This window comes from Pithys albifrons, chromosome 7 (assembly GCF_047495875.1).
Source record: "Pithys albifrons albifrons isolate INPA30051 chromosome 7, PitAlb_v1, whole genome shotgun sequence".
In the NCBI taxonomy this organism is placed as follows: domain Eukaryota; kingdom Metazoa; phylum Chordata; class Aves; order Passeriformes; family Thamnophilidae; genus Pithys; species Pithys albifrons.
Genome location: NC_092464.1, coordinates 19,467,299 through 19,492,453, shown reverse-complemented (window position 1 = coordinate 19,492,453; position 25,155 = coordinate 19,467,299). Strand labels below are relative to the sequence as shown.

Genomic DNA, 25,155 nt, shown 5'->3' with positions numbered 1-25,155 from the left:
TCTTAATTTCAATTAGCACACTTTCATAGAAGTGTCTTTAGAATATGGTATCTCTTTATAGACAGCACTGTATTTCCATTGGTTGTTCAGTATCATATTTACATGAATCTAACACACATTAATCATTAAAATTATCCCAAATTGGGGAAAACCAATTTTTTCCTATTTTCAGTGTTCACATTATAATGTACATGTGTTATTTTTTTAATTTTTTTTTCTTACCAAAGAAAATACATTGGGGTAAAAGGGATGTGGGAAGTATAAAAGGAAATGAGAAAATATAAGACTCTTTCCTCTGGAGAAGATGCAATACTATTTCACATCTTTCAGAGGAGAAGGAAAATAAATAGCAAAAACATTTTGAGCTGAGAAGATAGTTTTCCATCAAAAAAAGTGAATGAAGAGCTTCAAACAGTTATGTATAGGTAGGATGACAGATATGCAGCATTGGCATAACTGAAATGCTAGACACAATTTGTACTAAACTTCATATCCAGAGCTGTTTTCCAGATACCCTTTTTTTTCAAGACCCTCATGTTTTTGACAGGAATTTGTCTGAAAGCATTACATTGTTTTACATTAACTAAAAATACCTGCCCATGTCAAGATCTGTACCCTTCTAAACCAGTTTTTAAACCCCTGTTAAGATATTAAGACTACTTGCCATATTTGAGGTGTATAGGATTGGGAAAGATTAGGGGTGACTTCTAGAGGTTTGTTTCTTCCTGGTAATGCCCAGGGGTCAAACAAATCGGTGTGGAATACTGGTGAAGGAGGTGAAGCTGTGGCATAGAGCTTGGGGGATGAGTGCCTGGGCAGCAGCCCATCATGCTGCGAGACTTCTGCACCCAGCCAAGCCATGAGCAGCCAGTTTCTCCAGGAGATGCTGTGGGAAACAGTCAAAGGTTTTACCAGAGTCCAGGTAGACACATCTGCAGCCTTTTCCTCATCCACTGAAAGGGTCACCTTATCACAGCAGGAGATCAGGTTGGTCAGTCAGGACCTGCCAGTGCTGACTGGGCCTCAATTCCCTGGTTGTTCTGCACATACCCCCGATGGGCATGATCTGCCTCAGGACCTCCCCAGCACTGAGGTCAGGCCGATAGGGCTGCAGTTTCCTGGGTCTTCTTCCATCCTTTCTTGTAGGTAGGTGTCTCAGTTGCTAATCTCCTGGTAAATGGTTGAAAGTTGCAAGCTCTTCTGCAGCTCCCTCAGCACCCTCAGGTGGGTCTCATCCAGCCCCGTGGACTTGGGTGTCTAAGTGGCATAGCAGGTCACTGACCATTTCCTCCTGGATTATGAGGTCTTGATTCTGCTTCTTGCCTCTGTCTTCCAGCTTATGTTTTCACTAAAATGTAAACTACAATTTGCAACAACAAATGGATTTAACCATTCTTCTGTTTAAATAATGAAAAGAGGAGCAGCAGAATAAAATACTTTGTCTGACAAGTTTTAACTGCTGTTGATGAAAGAATTAGGAGAGGTTAAGTGTAAGGTTTGAAGAACTGTGATGCCGTTTTATGTTACTTACTATTTTATTATTTGTAACTTTTTGGATCATGTATTGCAATCAGTTAAAGTTGTTTCTTTCAGTTAAATACTGTTGGGATTTGGGAGTTAGTGTTTTTTTTTCTTTGTCTTGCAATATGAAACGTTAATTCTATGATCAAAATGTACTTTGGAGAATAAAAGCCATTCTGGAAGTGTGTCATGCTGGGTATGGCTGGGTGTCATGCTTGGCAAGGAAAATGAACTTCTAAACTAAACAGTTTGTTTGTATGACTGATGCCTGTTAAAAATCTTGGTATATATGAATATCAGGGAAATATCAAAACAAAATTGACCTAATAAATGTCTGGATCTGGGCCCAAGAAATATGTCTGTATTACTACCAACATTAAATGAATCTGTTTCAGGTATGGTGTATAGTTTTTAAAATGTATTTATTTATTATTTTAAATAAGGCCTTTGATTGGACTTCCATTCCCATTTATAACCAGGGTAGTTGATGCCACCTCCTGAACCGGAGGTTATATCCTTTATATCCTTTCCTGACTCCTGGATCTGTGTTCCTCTTATGTTTGTTATCTGACATTGTTGTCTGTTTGGCCTTACGGAAAGGTGGCTCAAAGAAGTGATCTGGCTGGGAAAAAAAATTATTTTGAGATTGCTGATTCGGATTTCCATGTAGTCAGTTGAATGTTTTTCCCAGAGCAAGGAAGGCAGAGAAAAGTGCACAGCAAGGGATGGCTGGTGATCTTCTCTTGGCAGTGCTGTGCAATTCTGCTGCCTTACAGTGAGCCTGAAGGAAGTCAGCTGAAACTGCAGCCTGACTTCTGGGCTAACTTTAAGGAACTGCAGTCTGTTTACCCTGCTGTAGATATTCATGTGTTATTTAGGTTAACAGGTCATATTGAGAGACATGTTTTATTGCCTCTTTGCAATGCTGGGAATTCAGTCCTGCAGGATGTTACTTGGTTGACAGTCATTACTCAGGTGAATGGTTCCATTGGCCTGGCTTGGACCAGAATTCAGTAAATTACTTGCACAAGAATTCTTTGACATTTGTTTTCTTATAACAAGAGACAGTATATAACAGATGTCTGCAGATGATGCTTTATGAACGTGTTCAAATTTACAGAACCCTGAGGGAAGAACAATATTATATTCCTATTTTTATTTTCTTTTTTTTCTCTACTACTTGTATAGTCTTGTTCCTGTCTCTCTTTTTCCTGTCGACCATGTGCCCTTTGCTCTTCATTCAACATGAATAAGGTAGTCTCTTGGTTTAAATTAGCTTTTCTATGCCTTTCCAGTTGAAAAATTGGTAGAGTTAGGTTTACCAAAAAGACTTGAGTAATTAGATTTGTCTAATGTTATCTACTGCTGGTTAAGGTAGCTCTTAATCCTGGTTATAATGGAAAGGTGTATTTGTCTAAAATAGAGGGAGAACGCTTTGTACCACAGTGCAGTGGAACCAGGTTGAACTGTAACTGATTCAGTATGGGAAGTTGGAACTATTTAGCTTATTATTCTCTTGTTTTGGCCTTCCAGTCTTGGACCTTTTTTCTGATGGCTATCTTGAGTGGATACCTCTATTCTTTTTTTTTAACTATTTATTTCTTCTTGGTTTTAACCCTGACATTATTAAAATAATAAAAGAAGTTTCTTTCCCCTTTTATGTGAGTCTGTCATGCTTCTGTCCACTTTAGTTCTCTCCTGGGTGATGTTTTAAAGATTGGACTTTTCAGGAAGCAGTGAGTTTTTCATCAGGCCCAGGTAGTCTCAGTTTGCCTGAAAGCTGAGGTTACAGGACCAGTGTTTATGTAGTTGAGAAGAGAGTTGTGACAGTCACACTGCCAGACTGTTCCAGTTGCACAGCTTTGAGATTGGTTTCACTTTAGTCCTCTGCAGGAGACCTTGTAGTCCAAAGCAATTCCAGCTGAGAGGTCACCCCAATTCTGTTTGGACAGAAGCTAGATCCATGAACTAGGCTCTTCCACCAAAGACTTGCAAAAATTAGATGTCCATGCTGCACTCTAAGGACAGGAAGAAAAGGGATAATGGCACATTCTGCAATTTCATTCATTGTTCCTTCAGCCAGTATTTGGGTCTTTTTCACTCTTGTTTACTTCAGCTGCCTCTCTGCCTCTCTGGTGTTCACATTTGCACAGCTTAACCTGATGGTGTTTATCTGAATTGTTGATCAATTGTAGCAGCTTGTCCTATTTATGCCGTGGTATCTTGTGGGTGTTGTGTCCGCCCCTGCCATCCACCCTGCCTGCCCCCCATAGCTGGTTTAGTAGTTCCCCACAGTATTTTTGAATGCTCAGACAATAAATCTGTGTCAGAAATCCTTTGCCAAAGATAAGACTTACCACACAACAGGAGAAAAGAGACCTGCCATACTCTGTGTGCTCAAATATTAGTGTGGATGATCACATTATTCCATGTACTGTGTTGCATCATCAAACATGCATGACAAAAAGATTAAAACTTTATTTTATCCATTTGAGAACTAGTAGTAAAGTGTTATGTTAAAGAAAGTAAAAAAAAAAAAGAATAATTCTCTAAGCTTTGCCCACCTGGCAAAGTTACTGGTGTTGCTGGGGGTGTATTTTGAAACAGGGCAGAGTAGAAATGGGTGACAGATTAGAATCTGAGAGTGTGAAATCTGGGAAGGAGCTCCATAACCAGGTAAGGGAGTAGAAGGGGTCCCTGTCTGGTGTATCAATTTCTTAGAGTGCTACTTTGTTGCAGATTGTAGCCAGAATTCATGGAACGAGCAGTGCTCTGTGTCATCAGAGTGCAGATGTCTCTGCAGAATTGCCTGTCTCCAGCACCATGAGAGCCGAGTGCGGCCATCCCGCTCCCTGCCAGGCAGAGGATACCCTGCACAACTCTCTGCGCTCGAATTTTCCTCTGCTGTCAAAGTTCCCTCCTCCACTTGTTTTGCATCTTTCATTGGTTGCAGCCAGGACTGCAGAGAATTAATGAGGGAAGGCCTAATGGACCCGAGTCATTTTAGAGATAGACAAAAATAAATCAAGTGAAACCGAGCTCTGATGAGACTGAATGGAGTGTGCTTAACCCTTCTGCATAAAGGACTGGTTCAGTTCCTTGCAGCTTCATGTCCTGTGATCATTTTGCTTGATTTTATGGTAAAGTTTGCTCTAGAAGCTTGCTAATTCTTGAATTACTAATGCTGCAGTGCTATGGCTCCATGCCTTCAGTTTTGCTGGTGCAACAATTGTGGGATTATGCTTAAATTGCATCAGTGGTATGACCTGAGTTAAAAATGTTAAAAAGTTCATTTCACTCCGTTTCACTTATCTAGTTTAAAGGGCAGCCCTACAGATAGTTGTGTCAACACCTTAGGGAGTGGTGGAGGGAAGAAGAGAACCTCCTGAACTGGTTTTGCCAGTAGAGAAAATATATGTCAGACTTACACAGGATTGCAGAGGTGGGGCAAGGTAGACTATGCTGGCAGCTTCCCTGTTCTCAGATATTTCATCTCTTCTCATGGCTTTAAGCTGCCATCTTGCAGCTCAGGTGTGGGAACAAACTATTGCCCTGTTACCATCAATATATACCAGACTTCTTGCTTTGGGAATCTGGTTCAGTGTGTGATAAATTCACTGAAATGAAACTGCTACTACTGTGTGTCTTACAGCATTTAATACTTAATGTTTGGAGAGCTGAAGGGTTAAGATACAGCTCAGCTCACGTATATACTGCGTATGTAGGATTTAGTTTAAAATGATCAGTTCATTTCAGTGTCCTGACTTAAAAAAAGGTGTAATCCTCCCAGTCTGCAGGTAACTTACAGAACGATTCAGAAGTTTTCAGCCACTTTTATATCTAAATTTCACCATAGACTTCTTGCTGCCTTTCAGTAGATTGCTGATGATTTTAGTGAGTGAATGTAATGGAGAGGTGAGTGAAGCAGAAGACAAAAGGCTACAATCCTAGAGATTCTTCTTTCTGTGTACTCCTCTCTATACCAATATACTGAGCAAAAATAATTTGAGAATTTTTCTGCCCCTTGTGAAAGCATCTTTGTTGCTAATATAAATTTTCTTACAGGTTAAGAAAGTCTTAAAGGTTTAGATAGATAGTCCATATGAATTTCAGGAATGGAATTTCTAGTACCTCAAATAAGTTTGCACAATTTGTTTCAGAGGCACTTGTAGCATCACAGACTCCTCTATCTGCTGCCTTGTCAGTAAGCTGGTAACGAAGGATAGGTCTGTTCAGGGAACATGGGGAAAGGCTGTACTGATGCCAGGTGTCCCTCTCTGTTTGAAGGATGTGCTGTTAAGTTCGTGTCTGATTATCAGACTGTTCTTCCTTTACTTGAAAGGTTTGTTAAGTTGGTATGCTTTGAGTTGGAAGTATCTGGAAATACATAAAGGTTGCAATAAGGTGATTCCCAGGTGTAGGATCTCCTATAATGATGTTCCTTTGCATGTCATTTAGAGCAGTTAAAGTGGAATGTGTGTCACACCTATCCATTTCTGTCATCTCTGGTTTGGAATCGGTTCACACTGGTCTAGGACACTTAAGAGATAACCTTGATATTAGGAACTTGATAGGAGGCAGCAGTAGCAGAAAGACTCTTCTGTTGTGGTCCTGGTGTATGTCGGAAGAATATTACATCGAACTGCTTATTTCCAGGCATGCTGTCTGTAAGAATTTTAAGGATGAGTCAACTTCTGACCTTCTTTTTCTGAGTCAGAAAGTGAGAGGTTTTTTTTATCTCAGGATCAGAGATTCAGCAGACTGTGTAGTCAGCAGTATGTGCATCTATGCTGATTAATCCATGGCACAATGTTGTGATTGACCACCTTGGGCAAGGAAATAGGGTAGAGAGTGTTTGCACTGTGCCCAGGTTTCTCAGCATGTCGGTCTGCCCCATGCTATAGGCTTTGGAGGCTTGTCTTCAGAATTCCAGGGTGTGGAATCCACAAATAAAATCTTGGGGATAGAACTGTGAGTAGTTTTAATATATGTCGTAGTTTTAGGATCTGGAGGAGAAAGCTTTGTTTGTCACAAATTAACATTAATACTCGAGTTAAAGTTTAAGGGAAAACATACCCATTCACTTCTAAAGAATGGTTGCTGCTTTAATGCCAGATAACAGTTTTGATGTGTTTGGTTCTTTTTCAATGCTGCTGTGATCATTCCATTTTTTTTATTTTATTTTTGCTTTTTTTCCTAGAGATGTGAATTATGCCCTCATAAGGATGGTGCTTTAAAGAGAACAGATAATGGGGGTAAGTTTTACTTTTCGTGAACTCTCTTATTTTGTATGAGGAAAATAAATCTGTGGAAAAAAAATTATAGGGATCCTAAACGTAAATGAAAACACTGGCTGGTTTGGAAAGAGATAACTATTTTATAGTAACCTTTATTTGTCCAATTTAGGTTGAATTTAGTTTGAGAACATCTATCATTATTCTTAATTTCATTTTTAGGAAAAAAGTTACAATGGGACAACTCCATTTTAACATAAGATTTTGATGGGTAAAATGGATAAATTTTATGTGTATCTAGTTGGAGTCTGAGTGTTTATTGAAAGCTGTTAAAAGTGCACCATTCATGGGGGAAAGTGGAATTTTTATGTCTATAGCTTAGACTGGATGCCCCAGTGCCTTTTCAAAGGATGGCTCTTTCATGCCTGATTTACTAATAGATTCTGTAACAAAGCAGTTAGAGCTGGAAAGTTGCAGTAGTGATTACCCCTCCTTTGCATCTTTCTAATTTCACTGTTCAGGTTATCATCAGTTCTGCTCCTGCTGAGTAGAACTGCTAGAGAAGGTATCCAATGAATATCCCATCTTGATTATGTTTATACCAATTGCTGGGTGATATGAGTGAGAAAGTTCAATTAATTTTTCAATCACTTCTGGAATTCATTCTTCTCTCTTTGCTAGATACTTCTGAATTCCCATCCATCATTTATTGTAAATAGCCCTGGTCATTTTGATCCTGAGCCCTTTCTCTTGTGAGAGGACAAAGTGTTGATCTGAGTTACGGATTTCATTTGGACAGTCTGTATAAATCGTATTCTGCAAATTTTATGCTGTGTACATAATATTCTAATTTCTATCTTAGCTTAGTGTGGGTGCAGCTTTGCTATTTCTGTTGCAGTTGAGTTGCAGGAACACAGAGCCTGCTCATGTTTAGGCTGATCTACCCTTTCCCTTGCCTGCCCTTGGGCTGCTCTGTTCAGTGTATGCTCCAGGTTTACTGTTCTCGTGTCTGCTCCCTCAGACATGTTAGTGAACTTTTGGTGCTGGGTGTGAGTGTTGGGAGATTGCACTGTGGTTGTGTCATTATGTGTCAGTGGAACTGTCATCCTAAGTACCAGCCTAGTGCTTTAGTCTTAGTCCTCTTCCTTGGTGTTCCTCACAGAGAGGTTGATACGTCAGTGTTGAATTCATTTCTTCAGAAATGGCAGCTGGACATTTTGTTTATTAGGAAATAACTAATAAGAAAACCTCAAACCAATTGAAATATACAGTAAAATTTGTGCAGCATAAAGTAACTGAAGTGTTCTAAGGTTTTATACTTAAAGTAGCATTTGAGAATGCTTTGCTGTTGTCTGTGGTATTTTTGAAACTTCCTTTGCATAACTTCTTGAGAACTTATTTTGACAATGTGCATCAAAGATCTGAGCATCCTATTAGTTATCTCTCTTATGGCTCTGTTGTAATTATAAATTCTTGTCTGAAAGTGAATTACTGTATAAGATTGAAATGATTTAAGTTTAAATAGCAAAGATGTTACACTGTACTATAATTTTAATGTCCAAGTATTTTCATCAGTGAAAGTTTGATAGTGAAGATTTCATAGGTGAGGCTTAAGAGTTCACAAGAGTACTCTGTGTTGGTGAGGCCACACCTTGAGTGTTGTGTTCAGTTCTGGGCCCCTCCGTTCAGGAAAGATATTGAGGGGCTGGAGCGGGTCCAGAGAAGAGCAACGAGGCTGGTGAAGGGACTGGAGCACAAGTCCTGTGGGGAGAGGCTGAGGGAGCTGGGGTTGTTTAGCCTGGAGAAGAGGAGGCTCAGGGGAGACCTTGTCACTGTCTACAACTACCTGAAGGGAAGTTCTAGCCAGATGGGGGCTGGTCTCTTCTCCCAGGCACTCAGCAATAGGACAAGGGGGCACAGGCTCAAGCTCTGCCAGGGGAAATTTAAGTTGGATATCAGAAAAAAATTCTTTCCAGAGAGAGTAATCAGGCATTGGAATGGGCTGCCCAGAGAGGTGGTGGATTCACCATCCCTAGAGATTTTTAAACACAGATTGGACGTGGCGCTGAGTGCCATGATCTAGTAAATGGACTGGAGTTGGACCAAGGGTTGGACTCGATGATCTTGGAGGTCTTTTCCAACCCAATTGATTCTATGATTCTGTGATTCCTTCTGATAGCATCCAGCTCAGTAACAGATCTTGTCCATGGTGTTGAATATAGCAAATTCTACCTTATGGACTAAATATCCTTTAAATAACAGTTTTACAGCAGGATGTGAACCTTTGAAAAAACCAACTCTTGACTGGTGTTGCATTTCAGAAATTTGCATTATTTACCTCAAGCTTACCTTTCAAAGAGGTGCCTAACCAGAGATTGTGCCAGAAGATGCTGTTACACCATTTGTTGCCAAGTGAAATGATAAAAGATGCAGGTATTCCTGAAGAAAGTTTGAAACAAACATTTCTGATAAAACCTTGTAAGGATCTAGCTTTATAAACTTGTAATTATGGAGTCTTTCTGTAAGTATATAAATAAATGGTCTTAGCTTTTCAGAATAAGTGAAGAAATTGCTGATTTTATGTCAGTGATATAAAGCTATGCTTCCTTCTGCCTTCTGGCAGCAAGTAACTTCATTTTGTAGCCAGAAAACCAATGCAGTTTTTGTTTTGAATATTCACATAGCTGAGCTCATACTCTGCTGCTCTTGTAGATTTTTTTTTAAACAGTCTTCTGGATATTTGCTTTTTAATAAGGTGAAGAAATGTGGTTTTGGCATTGAAGGTACTGTATTTGCTTTTATGTTAGGAATCTTAATGGTCTACTGAGCCTTTAGTGTAGGGTTCCATGATTTTGTCAACCTGCAGTAAGATGCTGTTCCTGCTGGGAGGGTCCTTGCTATATGTTGCTTCCTCCTTTGTGGTGGTACAAGCATTTAAAGCTTTTGTCCTTTTTTCCCTGCCTGGGTTCCTTTTCAGCTAAATGAAATAATTTCCCTGATCTGGCTGCCTGTGCTGTTGCTGGTGTAAGGGAATGGCCAGGACTGTTCTTTCAGCAGCAGCAGCCTCTGCATCAGCTGCCTTCAGTCAGTCTCACACTGTAACTGAAAGCAGCCTGATCTCATAGCCCTTCTGTAATGGTGTTATGTCACCTTCAAGAACTCTGGGGCACTGTAATGTATGACAAAGTAGTTTGGGAATCAAACATGTATTGTTTATAAGTATTTTAAACTTGACTATAAGTATTATTAAATGACTGTGCGTTATGGTGGTGTATGGTGTGGCTGGGTTGGTATTTTGTGAATTCTTTTGTCTCTGCCCCCCAAATGGTGTGAGGTTCCTTTGTGTGCATTCTTCTCCTTTTACTGGGCTGTTGCTGCTTATCTGACCTTCTGGAGATGATTTTTTTTAGATTTGCTTTTTAGGTTCTGTATTTCTAGTTGAAGGTGTCTACCCTGCCTTGGTTGTGCTTATCAGTACAGTTGTTGAGGGTTAATGTTGGGCTGTCTGGTATCATTGATGGCAAACACAGAAGTACAGTTTTCAGTGATACCTTAAATACAGCATTTTTGGAGCAGAACTGTCATGGTCTTAGAGAGGACTTAAAAGTGACAGCCTGAGATGGTAAGAGGAGAGGAACGTATCATGAAGGCCTACTCTGTTTATCCCTTTGAACCAGGTTCTTGGCAAAGTTCTCATGTGCCTTCTTAGAATACTTTCCCAGCCTACAAGTATTTGTGCTTTGGGACTTCTTGAACCAGAGATGGTATTTTTGTGTTTAATGGAAGAAGAGTCCATCACACTACTGGGGCATCCACTTGGGTATAAAGGTTTAGTATCCCTAATGTTGTGTGGAAAGGCATTTTGCAGTTGAGCTGTACCATGTGTCAGGGTGTACACTGGTTTGTTTTGTGACCTCATGGTTTTATTTGATCCACTTGGCACTTGTGAAGTGATAGGAAGTGACAAAGATCAGTTGTTCTGTGCTCACCTTTTCAATACCTCTTCCTGTAACCTTTTTGGAGACACTGGAGAACACAGAGATATCTGCCTGTTCTTGCCTTGGTGGTGGTGGCTGCTGGCACTGCAAACAGAACCTGTAGCAAGCCCAAAGAGTATTTCTGTCTGGATTTGAGCAGGGTATGTCCTGCTCTGCTTCAGTGTCCCTCCTGTGTTTTCCATTGTCAGAGACCTGAGCTGACCCTGAACAGAAGCAGCAAAGGTCTGTTTGCATGTTTGTTCAGTCTCTGCACACTGTGTGAAAATGGTAATTCTGCTCCTGCACTTGCACAGATCTTGGAAACAGTACACTTGGATTTAGCAGAGTGTAGCCTGGACTACTCTCCATGGTGTGGTTTATCTGCCAATATGTTTATCTATCCTAAGGATTGTTAGGAGTTAACTAAATTTAGCTGCACATTTGATTTAATTAATCTGTTAATAATAGTGGGACATTGCACAGTTATAAGTGGGGTGTTTGTCAGAAATTTTAGGAATAAGTTTTGAATAAGCTTTATTACTTTGCCTAATGTCTGTGACTTACAGTCTTACAGCTATGATTTCGTGAACAAAAATAGTCTTCCCTATATACAGACTTTGTGGTCTTTGTTTTACATAAACATTAGGACTTTTCACTGTTCAGAGATAGGAGTTCTATAAATTCTATTAAGCTATTTACTGTTTTAAAAATATTTTTATTTATGAATTTTTTTACGGATCATAAAAGTAGGAAAATAAGATTGAATTGAAGCAGGAACTTTCCTCTTTGCTTTTATTTAGGGACAGAATTCCTTGATAAATTTGGTATTCATGTTCATTTGGGAGCACTGTTAGGGTTTTAAACACAACTGAATATAAAAGTTTTTTAAAATGAGAAAACCTGAAAGTTTACGAATTGCTTATTGTTTTGCTGTCTTATGTGTATGTGCTGGTTTAAAGGTAAACTGGCAGGAGAAATGAACCCAACTCAAGGGAGATTACAAGTAAGAGTTACAATTTACTAAAAAGAATACAATAAATGTAATGATACAGAAAAAAGCTGGTTTTAACCCACAAAAGCAGATGTATAACTCAGCACTGTGGGACAGGAACAGAATGGTGTTCATTGGACCCTGTGCTGAGCACCACGTAGTCCTTGTGAGTACAGAGTAAAAGGAAAGGAAATCTGTTGGTGAGGATGATGGTCGCAGTTCAGTCAGAGTAATTGATTACAGTCTTGTCGAGAGTGGCAGTCACGGTCCTGTCGAGGTTCTGGTCCTCGTCTGGATCCAGTGAGTGCTGCCAGGTTGCGTATGCTCAGGTGGGAATGTGCAATACAATACCTATCCCATAGTGAAGAGTTTCACAATGGGTGTTTTAACTCTGTGAGTCATGGGATATTTTTGGAATCTTTGATGGTCTAGGTCATTGCAGCTGCCTATTTGGCAAGCCCATTATTGCCCATTAGCAGACATGACCCCCCAGGCTGGGTGTGAAGGTGCTAAAGCCTCCCTAGAGGGGAGTTATCACACCTGAGTCATGGTGTGAAGGCAGAGAAAGGCTCCTCTGTCTCACAGGGTTCTGTAACACCCAGAGTGTAGCCTGGGGAGTCAGGTGTGCCCTGGGCAGCTGCTGCAAATGATCCATTATTAACAGTTCATGAGAAATGACAGAGAGGGTATTGAATAAACAGTTTTGGTTACACTCACATAGTGATAAACTGGTCCCTGTAACTAGGACAGTGTAAGAAGGCTATTGAAAGATGAGTTTTTGTTTAGTTTTGTACTCTTGTATGTGGATTGGTAGTTGCATAAATTATAAACATATTATTTTGAAAACCGAAAGAGTAACAAGTGAGCACTTCTTGTAAGATACTTGAGAAGTGTTGGCGTTTGGCAGTTTCGTGCCTTGTTTCCTTAATGGATTTTTTTGACACTCACAGAGGAGATAAAATCATGACCATTTGAACTGATGATAGATTTTTGAATCCCAAATACTTAATTTTTTTTTATAATACTGAGTATGCAGTCTGTTTTTAATCAAATTGGTCACTTGCATCTAACATTGTGCATCTCCTGATTAAATGGTTTTCTTGCAGTAACCTTTGTCCGCAATTTTCTGTAAGCCTAAAAGGCTTGATTTTGCTGTAAAAGTTGTTACTTTGAAATCTGATTCCAACGAATGATGATCAGGAATGCTGTGTAACAGCATTCTTTGTCTGACTTTTCACCAAGACTTCTTTCATGCAGCTGCTTGGGGAAGGGCCAGCGAACAATGTGGTGGTTTTATGTCATGGTCCAGGCCCTCTTCTCACCCCCGAGTTAGCACTGGGATCTCCCAAGCCTATAAAACGGTATATTCCAGGTTTTCCTGTTGCTGTTGTTTTTATTAGAGTCAACAGCTCTCACTGTCAGGTTTACTGTTCTGATGAGTTTTCTTGGTGTTAATGTCTAAGAATGTGAATGGTGTTATGTCGGATGTACACACCAAGTGTTTGCATTTATAAGTGCTTAGTTACAAATGTTCCCTGGTCCTTTTGAGCAGATTTGCAGGAATTTATGTGTGTATTTTTTTCTGGGAAAGAGTAAAAATTTATAACAGTCTTAAAATATATTAGTAATATAAATACATGTATTACAATTTAATGTATATTATTTTTATTGCTAATTATCATGATGTGTATTTAGAAATTTTTTTAGAGTTTTAGTTGTTTATTTATGACATTTTTTCCTTTTGTTGTAGGAAAGAATTTCTTGAGGGTAGTGAAAATCATTAATTCCATAGCATGCCAGACAACATTATTATAACTATTAGCTTACTCTGTGGACCAACCAATGGAATTTCATCTGTAGCTGTTTTAAAAACAAACTGTTTGTTGTGCTGCTGAGTGATGATTCAAAGTGAACCAATTCTTTAGTTGAGGACCAGATTTTTTTAAATGGAGAGTTTAGTGAAATTCGATAGTGGGATGAAGCCTTTTCTTTATAGATGAATAGTACTTATTTTTCTTTTTTAACAGAAATTGTCCATTCTGTACCAATGATGAGGTTGACCACCAACCACTGGCAGTTACTGTGGGCACCTTCTTTTTACTCATCTTAGTGGATCTAACAGTATAGTGAATAACAACAGCAAACTCTAAACCTGTATTTAATAAAGTAAGGAAAAGACAGTAACTTAAGCTGACATTTCTTTTCTGCAAATTTTCTTGTTTTTACAGAAAAGAAAGATCAGGGTCAAAACAAAAGTATATGGAATGCCTTAAGAAAGAGACACTTAAGGTTTTAAATACTACTTAATCTTTCCCTTTGGCAAATGGTAACGGTCTTAAGCACATCTTTGAAAGGTGAATCCAGCGGAGCTGGACAGAGCTCAGTCTGGGGGTCAGTCAACAGATCTGGTGGTTGTGGAAATGGAGGGTGCAATTTTCCTGTAATCCAGGACAGCTGTTGACCTCTGCCGAGAGGAGTGGGCTGTGGTTTTGCCATGACCAGGTGCTTCTTCACTGCTGGTTTTGTGTGTGGTAATGTTACAACCTCAGTGTGGGTTGCATCACCCTATTTACTGATCTTCTTGGAAGGTAAACTTGCCAGTTTTCCACAAGTTAAGTAATCAGATGAAAAAGAAATTATTTGCCCTGCTACATGACAAACTCATACTTGCAGGAAGAGGGCAAGACTGTACAGTTGGAAGTGAAGAGTAAGGTGAGACCCAACCTTTTAGCGGCAGTCCATGGCTGAAATGGATTGAGGCATATTCTCAAATGCCAACCTGGAGCAACCATAAAAAGAAACTAACATTTCACCATTTTTTTCCATGCTGGAATAATAAATACATTCACTTGGTTTGGGAGTGAGCTGTATTTAGAAATAAACTAAAACGTCCTTAATGAGATCTAAATGACTCTTCAGGAACTTAGTGAGAATGCATAAACAAATTTTGCTCTAGAATTGATACATGGTTAGGAGATGGAGATCATATCCCAGAGCTCTCTTGTGGTACCAGACTGACACTGTGGCTGGAGCTCAGGGTGACTCCTTGATTCTGACGTCTACAGTGCGTTGGTGCTTTGCAGCCCTGGCTCAGCACTGACTGCGGGTCGTGGTGTTGTCCCTGCTCTGTCAGTTCACAGGCTGGATGTGCTTCCCAAGGTCTGGGTGGGCAGATGGATTATGAGTCAGTTGCTGTTATTTTGTGAATATGAACTAAAAGACTGTAAAAGCAAGACTTCAAAGTTTGCACTGGAAGATGATTTAAAAGTTCTGTGAGTTTATTTATCTTGATAGTGCCTGTGAGTCAAGTTTTGGGCAATTAAGCAGTAATTGTAGAGGCAAAAGTTCAGTTATCTGCATAACATACTGTCTATTGTTTATCTTCCTGTGTTTTCTTTGTTAATTTTAGCTTACTTTAGTAGAGTTTGCTTCTAGTTACTGGGTTGTTTGTTGTCAATGGTCTTGTGTTTGCTGATGGTGAAATTGCTAGGAGTTCCTTGTTCTTTGGCACACTGTTAGATCAGCTGGGGCTTGGAGTCTGAGCTTTGTTACTCTCAATGAACAATGTACAGTAAAATTATACCTGCTAAGTATGTACTGCTCGGCTTTCACTGAGTTAGAAATCAGTTAGGCACTGGAAATAAAAATCTCAGTGAAAGATTGGTAAAATTTGGATAATTCTGTGCCGGTAATTCAACATTTTGCAAGCTAGAACAATATGTAAATATGTATGTCTTTCTGAAGAACAAATGAAAATAAGAACTCAAGGGAAATGCTGGAAATTTCATAACATGTATTTAAACTATGAAGACTTTTCAACAAGAATTCCCAATTTCTGATATTGGAAAAAATGGTCTTCATTATTATTGTTCTCAAAGTAGATGTTGGAATTGGTTTATATGTATTTTTTGGTATTGTTTTAATGTTGGCAGAAGTTGTTTTCTAAAATCTCTTCAAAGGAAAATGACTTAGTTGTATTTGTGTGATGTTTTCTTAGAAAACAGAGTTTTGTTTTTTTTTAAATGTAAGCAGCATTTCCCAAAGTTACTGAACTTTAAAAGCACAGTTGAAGTAAATGTTTCTAACTTTAATTTGTCTGTCACCAGTAAGTAAAAACTAAAAACTGATGGTGCTTTACAGTCTTTGGATAGAGACATTGATTATTATAGAGTAATGAATTGTTTAAAACAAAAGAGGCAGAGAATTTGTCAGTCCATGGTTGCCTGAGGGTTTTTTTCAGCAGTTTCAGAGAAAGCAATTCTGGTAAGAATGTGCAGAAACAAGCAAAGTTGGTGGCTTATTGAATCCTTACAGTACATTTCTTAGGCATTAGTTTAAAAAAAAAGTAATAAAGCTTATTTTAAGGTTAGCAAGCCAGGCATTTTATCATCTGGTAAAAATACTGTTACTGAGAAGACACATATGTCAGATGGCCACCTTCTCAAAGATTGAAAAATAGCCAAATAACAAACAAACAAACAAAAATATCTTGAGTATAGGGAAAATTTTAAGATAATTTTGCAAGTTGCATTTGCAAAAATATGTGTCCTGCCCTCCCTTCCTGTTAAATTTGTCCTGAAAGGAAGATAAAGCCAAAAGTGCAAAAGTAAATTGCAGTCACAAAAGTGAGCTGAAGTATTTAGTGGGAATAGTAAGAGTTTGTCAGCAATTACTGTAAGTTTCAGAAGTGAAATAAAAGTGAGTAATAAATCTGTGTCCATTTGTTTGAATTCAAACCATGCACAACTGAAGTGAATGGAAACTTGTTATTGATTTAAACAGTAAATGATATGGTTGATAGAGATGGGTTTGATAAACTCATTTGGAATGAAAGTGATCACAAAAATGGCATCAGTTCCTGGCTAAATTTGGAGAACAAATAGGAAAAAATAAGAGTATCCTGCTGTTACTTGTGTGTGGTGTTTGGCTGGAGAGGAGCAGAGGATGAAACGATCCCAGTTGCAACAGAAACTGTGAGAATGTTTTAAACGTTACTGAATGTGTAGAATGGTGCTGTTGGAGGGGTTTATTTTAGAATCTAAAGCATAGATGTACAACAGTATTTTTCACACTTAACTGTTGGTAAAGCTCAAAAGGACTGGATTTAATGATGATTTTTTATTTCTGGGTGAGAAGGAAGGGAAGGATGTGTAGTTGCTGATGAAATTATAGTTGCTCAAGAATAATGTAGCAATTGATTTGAATAGGAAGTTTATAGTGCAGTCTTTATGGCTTGAATGGAGTAAATTGAAATGTATGTATTTTAATGTAGTCTTGAATATCATAAATCCTTTTAAATACTTTCTTCTTTTATGGGCTTTTATGTACAGTTTGGGTGAGTTTCTCTTTAGAATGTTTCATTACCCCTGCAGATAAAGTAGGAAATTGTAACCCAGAAGGAAACAGTGGACAGACGTGGCAATAGATCCTTTATTCTGTTGGGGTTCTGAGCTCTGTGCTCAGCTGGAGAGTAGTTGGAAGGAAGTTTCAGCAGAGGACTGGGAAGATGTTTCTGTGCTGTGTTAGTTAGTCAAGAGCACTCTCAGTAGCAGAAAACGTTAAGTGACGTCTGTTTATCTGCTGGTGGCTCATTCTTTCCTCAGTGGGAGAGGAGGAGCTCTCAAGCTCACTTTGTTTGGCTGGAGGTGTCCTGACTTATGGTGCTTATGGTTTGTAACAATAGTGACTAGTCTAGCGATGCTTAGGAAAAAGGGGGTTCGTTGCTTTCTTTTCTGTTTTCCTTCACTCACTACTTGGTCTTTGTACGCCAAAACTGAATCTTCTTGACCTCCCTTAAGTTCAAAAGTTTTGTGGAGGAGTCTGCAGACCTTGAGTTCTCCAAAGATGGAGATTCCACAGCACGTTTAGAGAACCAGTCTGTAGCCACATTTCTTATGGAAAATTCTCTTCCTTACTCCTTCTTCAGAGGCAGCTGCTGACCCTCTGGCTCTTTTGACTTTTCCAGGTGAGCTGGGTGTTGCTCTCTGAGAATTCTGTATTTCTTCACCAGTTAAACGTCGGACAAAAGGAAATTTAAGAAATTGTGTGCAGTGTGTCTGAGTCCTAGTGGGAGCTGGTGCTGGAGTTGGGCTTCTTGCCTGATGGAGGCATTTGAAGCTGCCAATATGAGGGTGCTGCAACCACCCTTACGGTTAAATGTTTGTTGGACAGATTGTAATTCTGCAGTAAGGTCTGGTTGTTTGGGATCTGGAGGTGGCAGATGGAAATGAATGGAAAATGTCCCTTGTTCTCAATTCCCTGGGCACTGATTGACCCCTTTTCGAAAAGTGTGTTACTGCTGCGGCACTTAATTTTTTGGGGGTAAATAGATCCTGGTTTGTTTTCATGGAAGATGAAAGCAGGCTGCTGCCCACTGTCCTGGATGTGCACTTGGGATTTTGGAAACAGGAATACATTCAGCTTCTAGGGTTTGGTTTTTCCTTTTTGTTTTTTGGATAGCGATGGAGCAGTTATTCAGTTAAAGTTGCATCTAAAACTGGTTTCTTTTAGTGAAAATTCTTTACCTAAATTCCAGTTGGTTTAGTAAGTCATATTTTTTTGAATGTCTCTTGTATATTCTGTATATTATCATAAGAATTTTTCATTAGATGTAAGTATAACTGGAGGACAAGTTTAATTATATCTGAAGTAAAAGCTTTTGCCATCTGATTATGTGTAGCTAAGTGTGAAGAAGGTTTTTTTCCCCAAGTCTCAGTGTCACTTTTTCATTGGTTTGATGTCTTTATTAGATGAATGGTGTTTCTATTTGAGTTAATTTTTTGAGAGGAGATTTAACGATAAATATTCACCATTAACACCATGTTGACGTTTATTTGTCTTCAGTAAAATGACTCTTGCTTAGGGTAGTTTGCAAGTCTTAGAAAAGCCCTTTTAAACACTTATTCCCTAAAGATATTTCAAATGGAGGGGAGAACAGAAAAAAAAAGTTGTGGTTTTTATAGTTTTTTTGTTCTCTCTATTAATTATAACTGTAAAATGATCTGTTGTAACAGTTTTTAAAAGCAGCCCAAGTTGGCAGTTTATCCTTTTTTCCCCTATACTTTTATTAGTCTTAGGCTTTTTCCATATAGAATAATTCTACAGACTATTTGGGAATAAAATGATGAAGCAGCACAGTCAGTGTGTTTGGCTGCAGTTGCAGTACTGGAATGATATGTGTGATGTTGACTGTGAATGTTGACTGCACATGTTGTGTGTTTGCACTTTCCATTTTCTGTAGAAACTCTAATGACCAATTTAGTGAATGGAGATCCACCAGATCCATTGGAAGTAACTAGAGAAGATTTGTGCTTTAAGAAAAGCATCTGGGATTGCATATGTGCTTTTTATTTTAAGGACCATTCCAGGGTCTCAACAATACTATTGTAAGCAAGTACAGTTTTGTTTAGCTCAGTGTGAGTCAAGGTACAGTCAGGTAAAGAAATGAAAAACCTTTATTTTCAATAGAGGAGCTGAGAAAATCCAAGATGAAAACAAAACTCAAAAAGGCTGCAGTGAGGCAGTATGGTGGATTTTGTGTGGTTTTTTTTTTTAATTATTGATGTGTGGGTTTTTTTTCTTTATAGCATGGATTTGCACAGTGATAATTTACTTCGCTGGCCTAATATGATAATCTGCTAGATTATCTAATTATGTAAGTCTGTCATTTTATGTCCATACAAGTAAGCCTGGGTAGCAGGAAAGCACAATTATTTTTATACTACACTGAAGATGTTGTGATGAGAGACTTTGCTTTTCCTCTCGGGAAAGGGCAGAATTCAAACCAAATGAATGGCCACACCAAACTCACTTTTAGATAAGCTGTTACTGCTCTTATTAATTCTGTTACTAATGTCAGTGTTGGATTAACTGTGTAGCAGCTTCTGCTAAAGTTACAGCTACTGCAAACAGTCTTCCACTAAAACAAACTAACAACTCTCAGGATCTTAGTTTTGAAAAAGACTTTTAATTACTATGTTTCTTTCTAATGGGTGTTTCCATCCCCCCAACCAAATGTCAGACAATTAGGAATATTGGCTTCTCAAAATGTTGTTAAAGCACAGTATGGTAAGTAACCATTTGTTGGTGACCCCAAATTAATGAGTTCGGATAGGACTGGATATAGCAATTTGTATTCCTATGAAAAGTGAGCTGGCCACATCTTTATAGCAGGAAAAGAAGAGATTTCATAGAGGGGAATGTGGGGGTGTGTGTATGTTGGGATTTCCTTCTATAGAAAGAAAACAGGAGTCTATTCAAATCAGAATGACATTGTTTAAATAAAAATTATAAACAGAAGTCTTCTGTGATGGTATTACTTGCATGAATACTAGTTTGGTCAAATGATATTTCCCTTTTGCAGGAATGTGCAGTTTTAATGCAATGACTTTGTTAATCCAAGAAACTTGAAGACTAATTTGTTTTTCCGTTTGTGTGTCACTGTTTGTCTAAATCATTAGTGTTTGAATTTCATGGAGTATTACTTGTATAAATTCTCCCCTGACTAAATTAAAAAATGTATTACAGCTCATCTAAACTTTAGATAACAAAAAAGAAATGTAAACATAATGTCTAATATTCTAAGCAGTTAAAATAGTCTGTAGAAAAAAGTGTTGTAAAAGATTCTTTGTACTATAATTGAAATGTCCTTTGAGCTTCTAGAAAACATTAAAATTAAATACAATTATAACTTTTTATAGGTTGGGCTCATGTGGTTTGTGCTCTGTACATTCCCGAGGTGCAGTTTGCAAATGTTTCTACAATGGAACCTATCGTGTTGCAGTCTGTTCCTCATGATCGTTATAATAAGGTATAATTATATGTCTTTTTATATCTAATGTATTTATTTTAAAACTTATATAAAAATACAGTTCTTAGAATGCAATGTATGTAAAATTAATAAATGTGTGCAGTACTGCTCTGTGTTTTCTGCTATGTCGTTATGGTAAATTGAAGAATTAGGAAAGCTGCATATCAAATTAAGGTGTAACTCTCTCTGCCATGTCTTTTACAGATTAGGGACTATTTTGTTAATTAAAAATATCATGATCTTTGAACAACAGTTTATTTTGAAAGGAATGTGAAATATTTCCTATAGGTTAAAATACTTTAACACCTTATTTGAATTGTTTTTATTAATTACCATGAAGTCCTACTGTTTGAAGTATTGATATGAACATAAACATGTTTATAAACATGCTTTTTAGGAAGAAAGGTATGCTAATATATTAAGATAAAAGTTTGCAGACTTTTGCCTTTGTAAAGAATATTCACTTTCGTGGGATTATTTGCTTGTAGAAGAACTGCTCCTAAATAAGGGTCAGTGAGATGGAATGTTTTATAAAATGTGATGAGACTTTAAATAAAAAAAACCAAAAGGCAAAGCAATGAAACAGTATCTTAGTAGTATTCCTTATTGATAGTTACATTTTTCTACTTCTTTCACTTGTGTTGCCTTTTCCTCACTGGACTTAACTAAATCTTTCTTTGTGTGTTCCCTTCTGTAGACAGCAAACTGTCTGAGTTTCTGATTAGTTATGTTACATATTTTTCTTGTGTTGTTCCTTTTACCTCCAATTCCTTTCTTTTACTTTATTTTATGGTGGTCTGTGGACACTGGAGTAAAGGAGGAATAAGCTGTGTTTTAAAAGAAAGAAGAGAAGGGCATGCATCCCCTCTTGTGTTCCTGCAGCAGGGAGAGGAGTCCTGTTCATGTTGTCTCTGTGACCTCAGCACACCCTGCAGACCCCCCTTCCAAGTTTCCATCTCTGATTTATGGCCTCCCCCTCCATTTTCCCACCCTTTTTTGTTTTTCTCTCTTTGGTCTTTTCCTTGTCTGCTTCAGATTTTCCAGTTGCTATCAGTATGATTTGCTCATCTTACTTACCAATGTAGCTGAAAACATGAGTTAAAGTCTGGGTGTTTCTCAGGCTTTCTCAGTAAGTACCATCTGAGCATCTCTATTGGCACCTCACTACTGACTTCCTTCTGCACTGGCAAGGACATGAAACTCATTAAATACAGAACTAATAAAATTTTTGTGCTTGGACACAAAGCAATACAGATTTGCTCTAGCAGATGAATTTATTTTTTCTCCTTTACTCTGAGTAAATAGAACATCTGTTTTCATATTTTTCCTTGAGTAGTAGTCATCATTTATTTTTTAATTTGTAGTGGTTCTTCTCTAATGTACTTAAAATGTACTTAAACAGTTTCATGGAACACTTTGGATTTTGTTTTATCTTACACTATTTCCATTGATAGTAATGGATATTGGATGAGAATATACTTGTAACTTCAAAAAAATGTACCCTACATCTTTTATTATTACTTGTTCACACAATCTGTTGTTGGTCTCTTTAGTCTAATTCCTTTTTGTCATAACTAAAGTTACTTCTTTCGTGAAGTGTTCTTGTTCCAAATACATCACACACAGTTGTGTTTTACTGATAAAATTCCAATTTGTATTTTGTTGGTCTGTAGTTACTATGATTTTTTCTTACTAGATAGTTACTAGTACCATACATTCATGTAGATGGAGTTCCTGATGTTGCCCAGCTCTTAGTTTTCTGCACTTTTGGCAGGAGTTCTGATTGGGACCCATTTTCCATGTTAACAGTCAGCCTAAAACTACCTTCCTACAATGCACTACAGTATATTGTAAAATACAATGAGACCTCTGTTAGAAATGTCAAAATTTGGGGCCACAGCCCTAGCCTGCAAATTATTATTATTTTTGTTCTCTTTTGTTACAGAGCTCAGATTATGCTGTCATTATTTAGACTGTTTGGTTCAGGGAGATAGTGGCTGTGGAATTCAGAGAATCCAAGAAATACCTGTAGTGCAGTTGCTGCAGCAAACCTGAGCCAATCTTTAACTTCACTGCCAACAGCAGTCTGGTTGTAGCAGCACAGAATTTCAGAGGTAATAGCTGGCATGGGACTCTCAACTTGTTTGGTATATCTGTAGCCAGTGCTGAGTTTGGTGCTGCTGTGGCTGAACTGCCACTGGTTCCCAAGCAGGTTACTTTGGAGCAACCCCCCCAAATCAGTCAAAGTGTTAGTTCCCTTTTCAGGTAGCCTGCAATAATTTCACCTTCCATCCCCCTTGCTATCCAGTATAAATTGTGTTTATTTAAATGATTTTTTTTTTAGATCTGAAGTTTTGTAAGGCATTTCACTCTGACTTTATCAATTTAGGAAACAAAAGTGAAAGAAAAACTGTTTTTTGAGAAGCAGATATGGCAGAGAGTTCTTAAAACTTTGAGAACAAATATTAACATGTAATTAGGAAAAAATGATTTGAGCTGTTTCTCTTTTTAGAGAGACTCAGTAATGACTTCATTCTGTCTGTCAGGTCAGGTTGGAAAAAGATGATTTTAAGTAAGACTTTATTTCCTGTGAAGTTCTAAATAATTCCCCGTGCATGGCTGGATACATACAGAGCACTAGCATAGCATATGAAATTGAGGGAAAATAGAGGCCAACGAATGTTACCATGAGGAAGAATTTATATTGTTGCCTTTATATTTATATTGGAGTTTTGCCAGGAAATAGTGCTTAATTTACTGGGTTTTTTTCTATGCACTTTTATTAAGCACTGCAAAATGTGCAGTATTACCAAGGACAGGCAGGAATGCAGCAGCCACCAAAGCATGAGGCTTGTCAGGATGGAGATGTTTGGCTGCTGTTTCTCTGAAGTTTTCCTGCTTCTGGGCTAAAAAGCCATCACATTACAGAATGAATCCACTGAATGACTTGATTGGTGGGTTATCTGTCAGGAAAACTCTTCTTACACAGTCACTTCCAAAATGAAATGGACTGTTAGTTGCTCTTCTGTTTAGTAGATGTTTGTTACTGAATGGTTATGCATGGATAGTATCTTTATTTTATGTCAGCTTTATTTGTCTTTTTCAGGTTCATTTGAACCCGTGGGATAATTGAATATAATTACTGCTTTTCAGAATCTCTTTTGAGAACTGATTAAAAATTAAGTGCATTTGGAGTTCCTTGATTTGCCTGGTAGTGAGGGCAGTGGGTAGACTTCTCTTTCAGCATTTTCTGCAACAGTGAGGAATTTCCATACAATTCCTAGGTTTGATTCTGTGATCAGGGAATGCCATTGGGTACCTGTTAGGAGTAAATGGTTTCTCAGATTACTTCTTGCTTTATAAGGTTTTTTGCCTTATCTTCCCTTCTGTCTTTGCTTTTGCGAAAAGACTACATTTTGAATCTGTGAAGGGAAAATATTGGATGAAACATAAAGGCAGCTTTGCAAAATGTATATTTTACCTTTAAAGAAATTAAGATATTTGCTGTAGTTTTTGAGTAAAATTTTCTTGCTGAGTCAAAAGCTTTGTGTGATGTTTTGCCTCTTTTCCAATGAATTTGGGAAAAGTCAGAGTACTCTCTTCCTTTAAGAGCTTCAAAGAGCTGTGTCTCTGTACGTGGTGGGACACAGAGTTTTAAACTTCCGTTTCAGAGTTGTAGCATTTGCATTGATTTGCAAATGCATGGAAATCTTCCTTTGTGAAAGAAAGGCAAAGGTCCTCTGGCTTCTGGAGTTGTTTGTATGTCTGAGAGAAGGTACAAGGTATGAGCAGCTCATCTACAGAGAACTTACTGTTCATGTTGGAAAGGAGGCTGAACCTTTTTTGGTCCTGTTTCATATGAAAGACTAGGGAGCAGGTTTTATACTTCTCATGACAGTTCAGCAAAGACAGAAGTTCTTTGAGCATGTTGAAATGGATAAGCCGTCTCCAGTGTTGTGTTTAAACTTGTTTGTAATGTAGCTCTGGTTGGTTGTTATTTTTCAGTCATTTTATGCATTTTAAGATGTCCTGAAACACAGACCCTACATGTAGAGTAAATGTTGAAAAAAATGGTGTCTACATCCCTACTAAGTGGAATGTTTGTATTGTTTTTCTTTCTGAACTTCAGTGTGGAAAAAATGAACAACTTAAGGCAGAGTTCTGAAAAAAAAGAAAGTAACTGGAGATTGAGTTTTATGAGGTCTGTTGAACTCTGTTTATAGAAGTATCTTACTTTGAAGTTACTTACAATTAATAGAGTAACTCAGATGAGGTTGATAGACCATGACCTTGTTTGTTCCTACAACCTTAATGTGTCAGGTCATGGTATGGAAAGCTGAAAAGCAGCCAGCCTCAGACTCTGTCAAACAACGGCATTATCAGTATACACCACCTTGATGTATAAAAGAAGCAAGGCAAAGAATTAAGTAGGATTATCCCCTTTCTGATCTTTCAAATGTTAGAGGATATAGGGTATGATTTTAGGATATATTGGCTGTTGGGTTGAATGCTTTATAAAGTCTTGTGGGAACTGTACAAGAGTGATTTGCCTACCTGCAAGCCTTGCATATTAACAAAAAGGCTTTAGTTAGCTGACATCTCATGTTAAGTGTCCTAAAAATC

General features: G+C 38.0%; 1 protein-coding gene across 5 annotated transcripts in view; it reads left to right on the top strand.

Annotated features, from left to right (window-relative positions):
* MLLT10 (MLLT10 histone lysine methyltransferase DOT1L cofactor) overlaps positions 1 to 25,155 on the top strand; it is a 127,227-nt gene that overhangs the window by 16,788 nt on the left and 85,284 nt on the right. For 4 of the 5 annotated variants that reach the window (XM_071560185.1, XM_071560182.1, XM_071560183.1 and 1 more), the window contains exons 4-5: positions 6,722 to 6,776; positions 20,423 to 20,532. In XM_071560185.1, coding sequence (XP_071416286.1) covers positions 6,722 to 6,776; positions 20,423 to 20,532 — 165 coding nt within the window. The remainder of the gene's footprint in view (positions 1 to 6,721; positions 6,777 to 20,422; positions 20,533 to 25,155) is intronic. The other variant, XM_071560186.1, reaches the window with a different exon arrangement.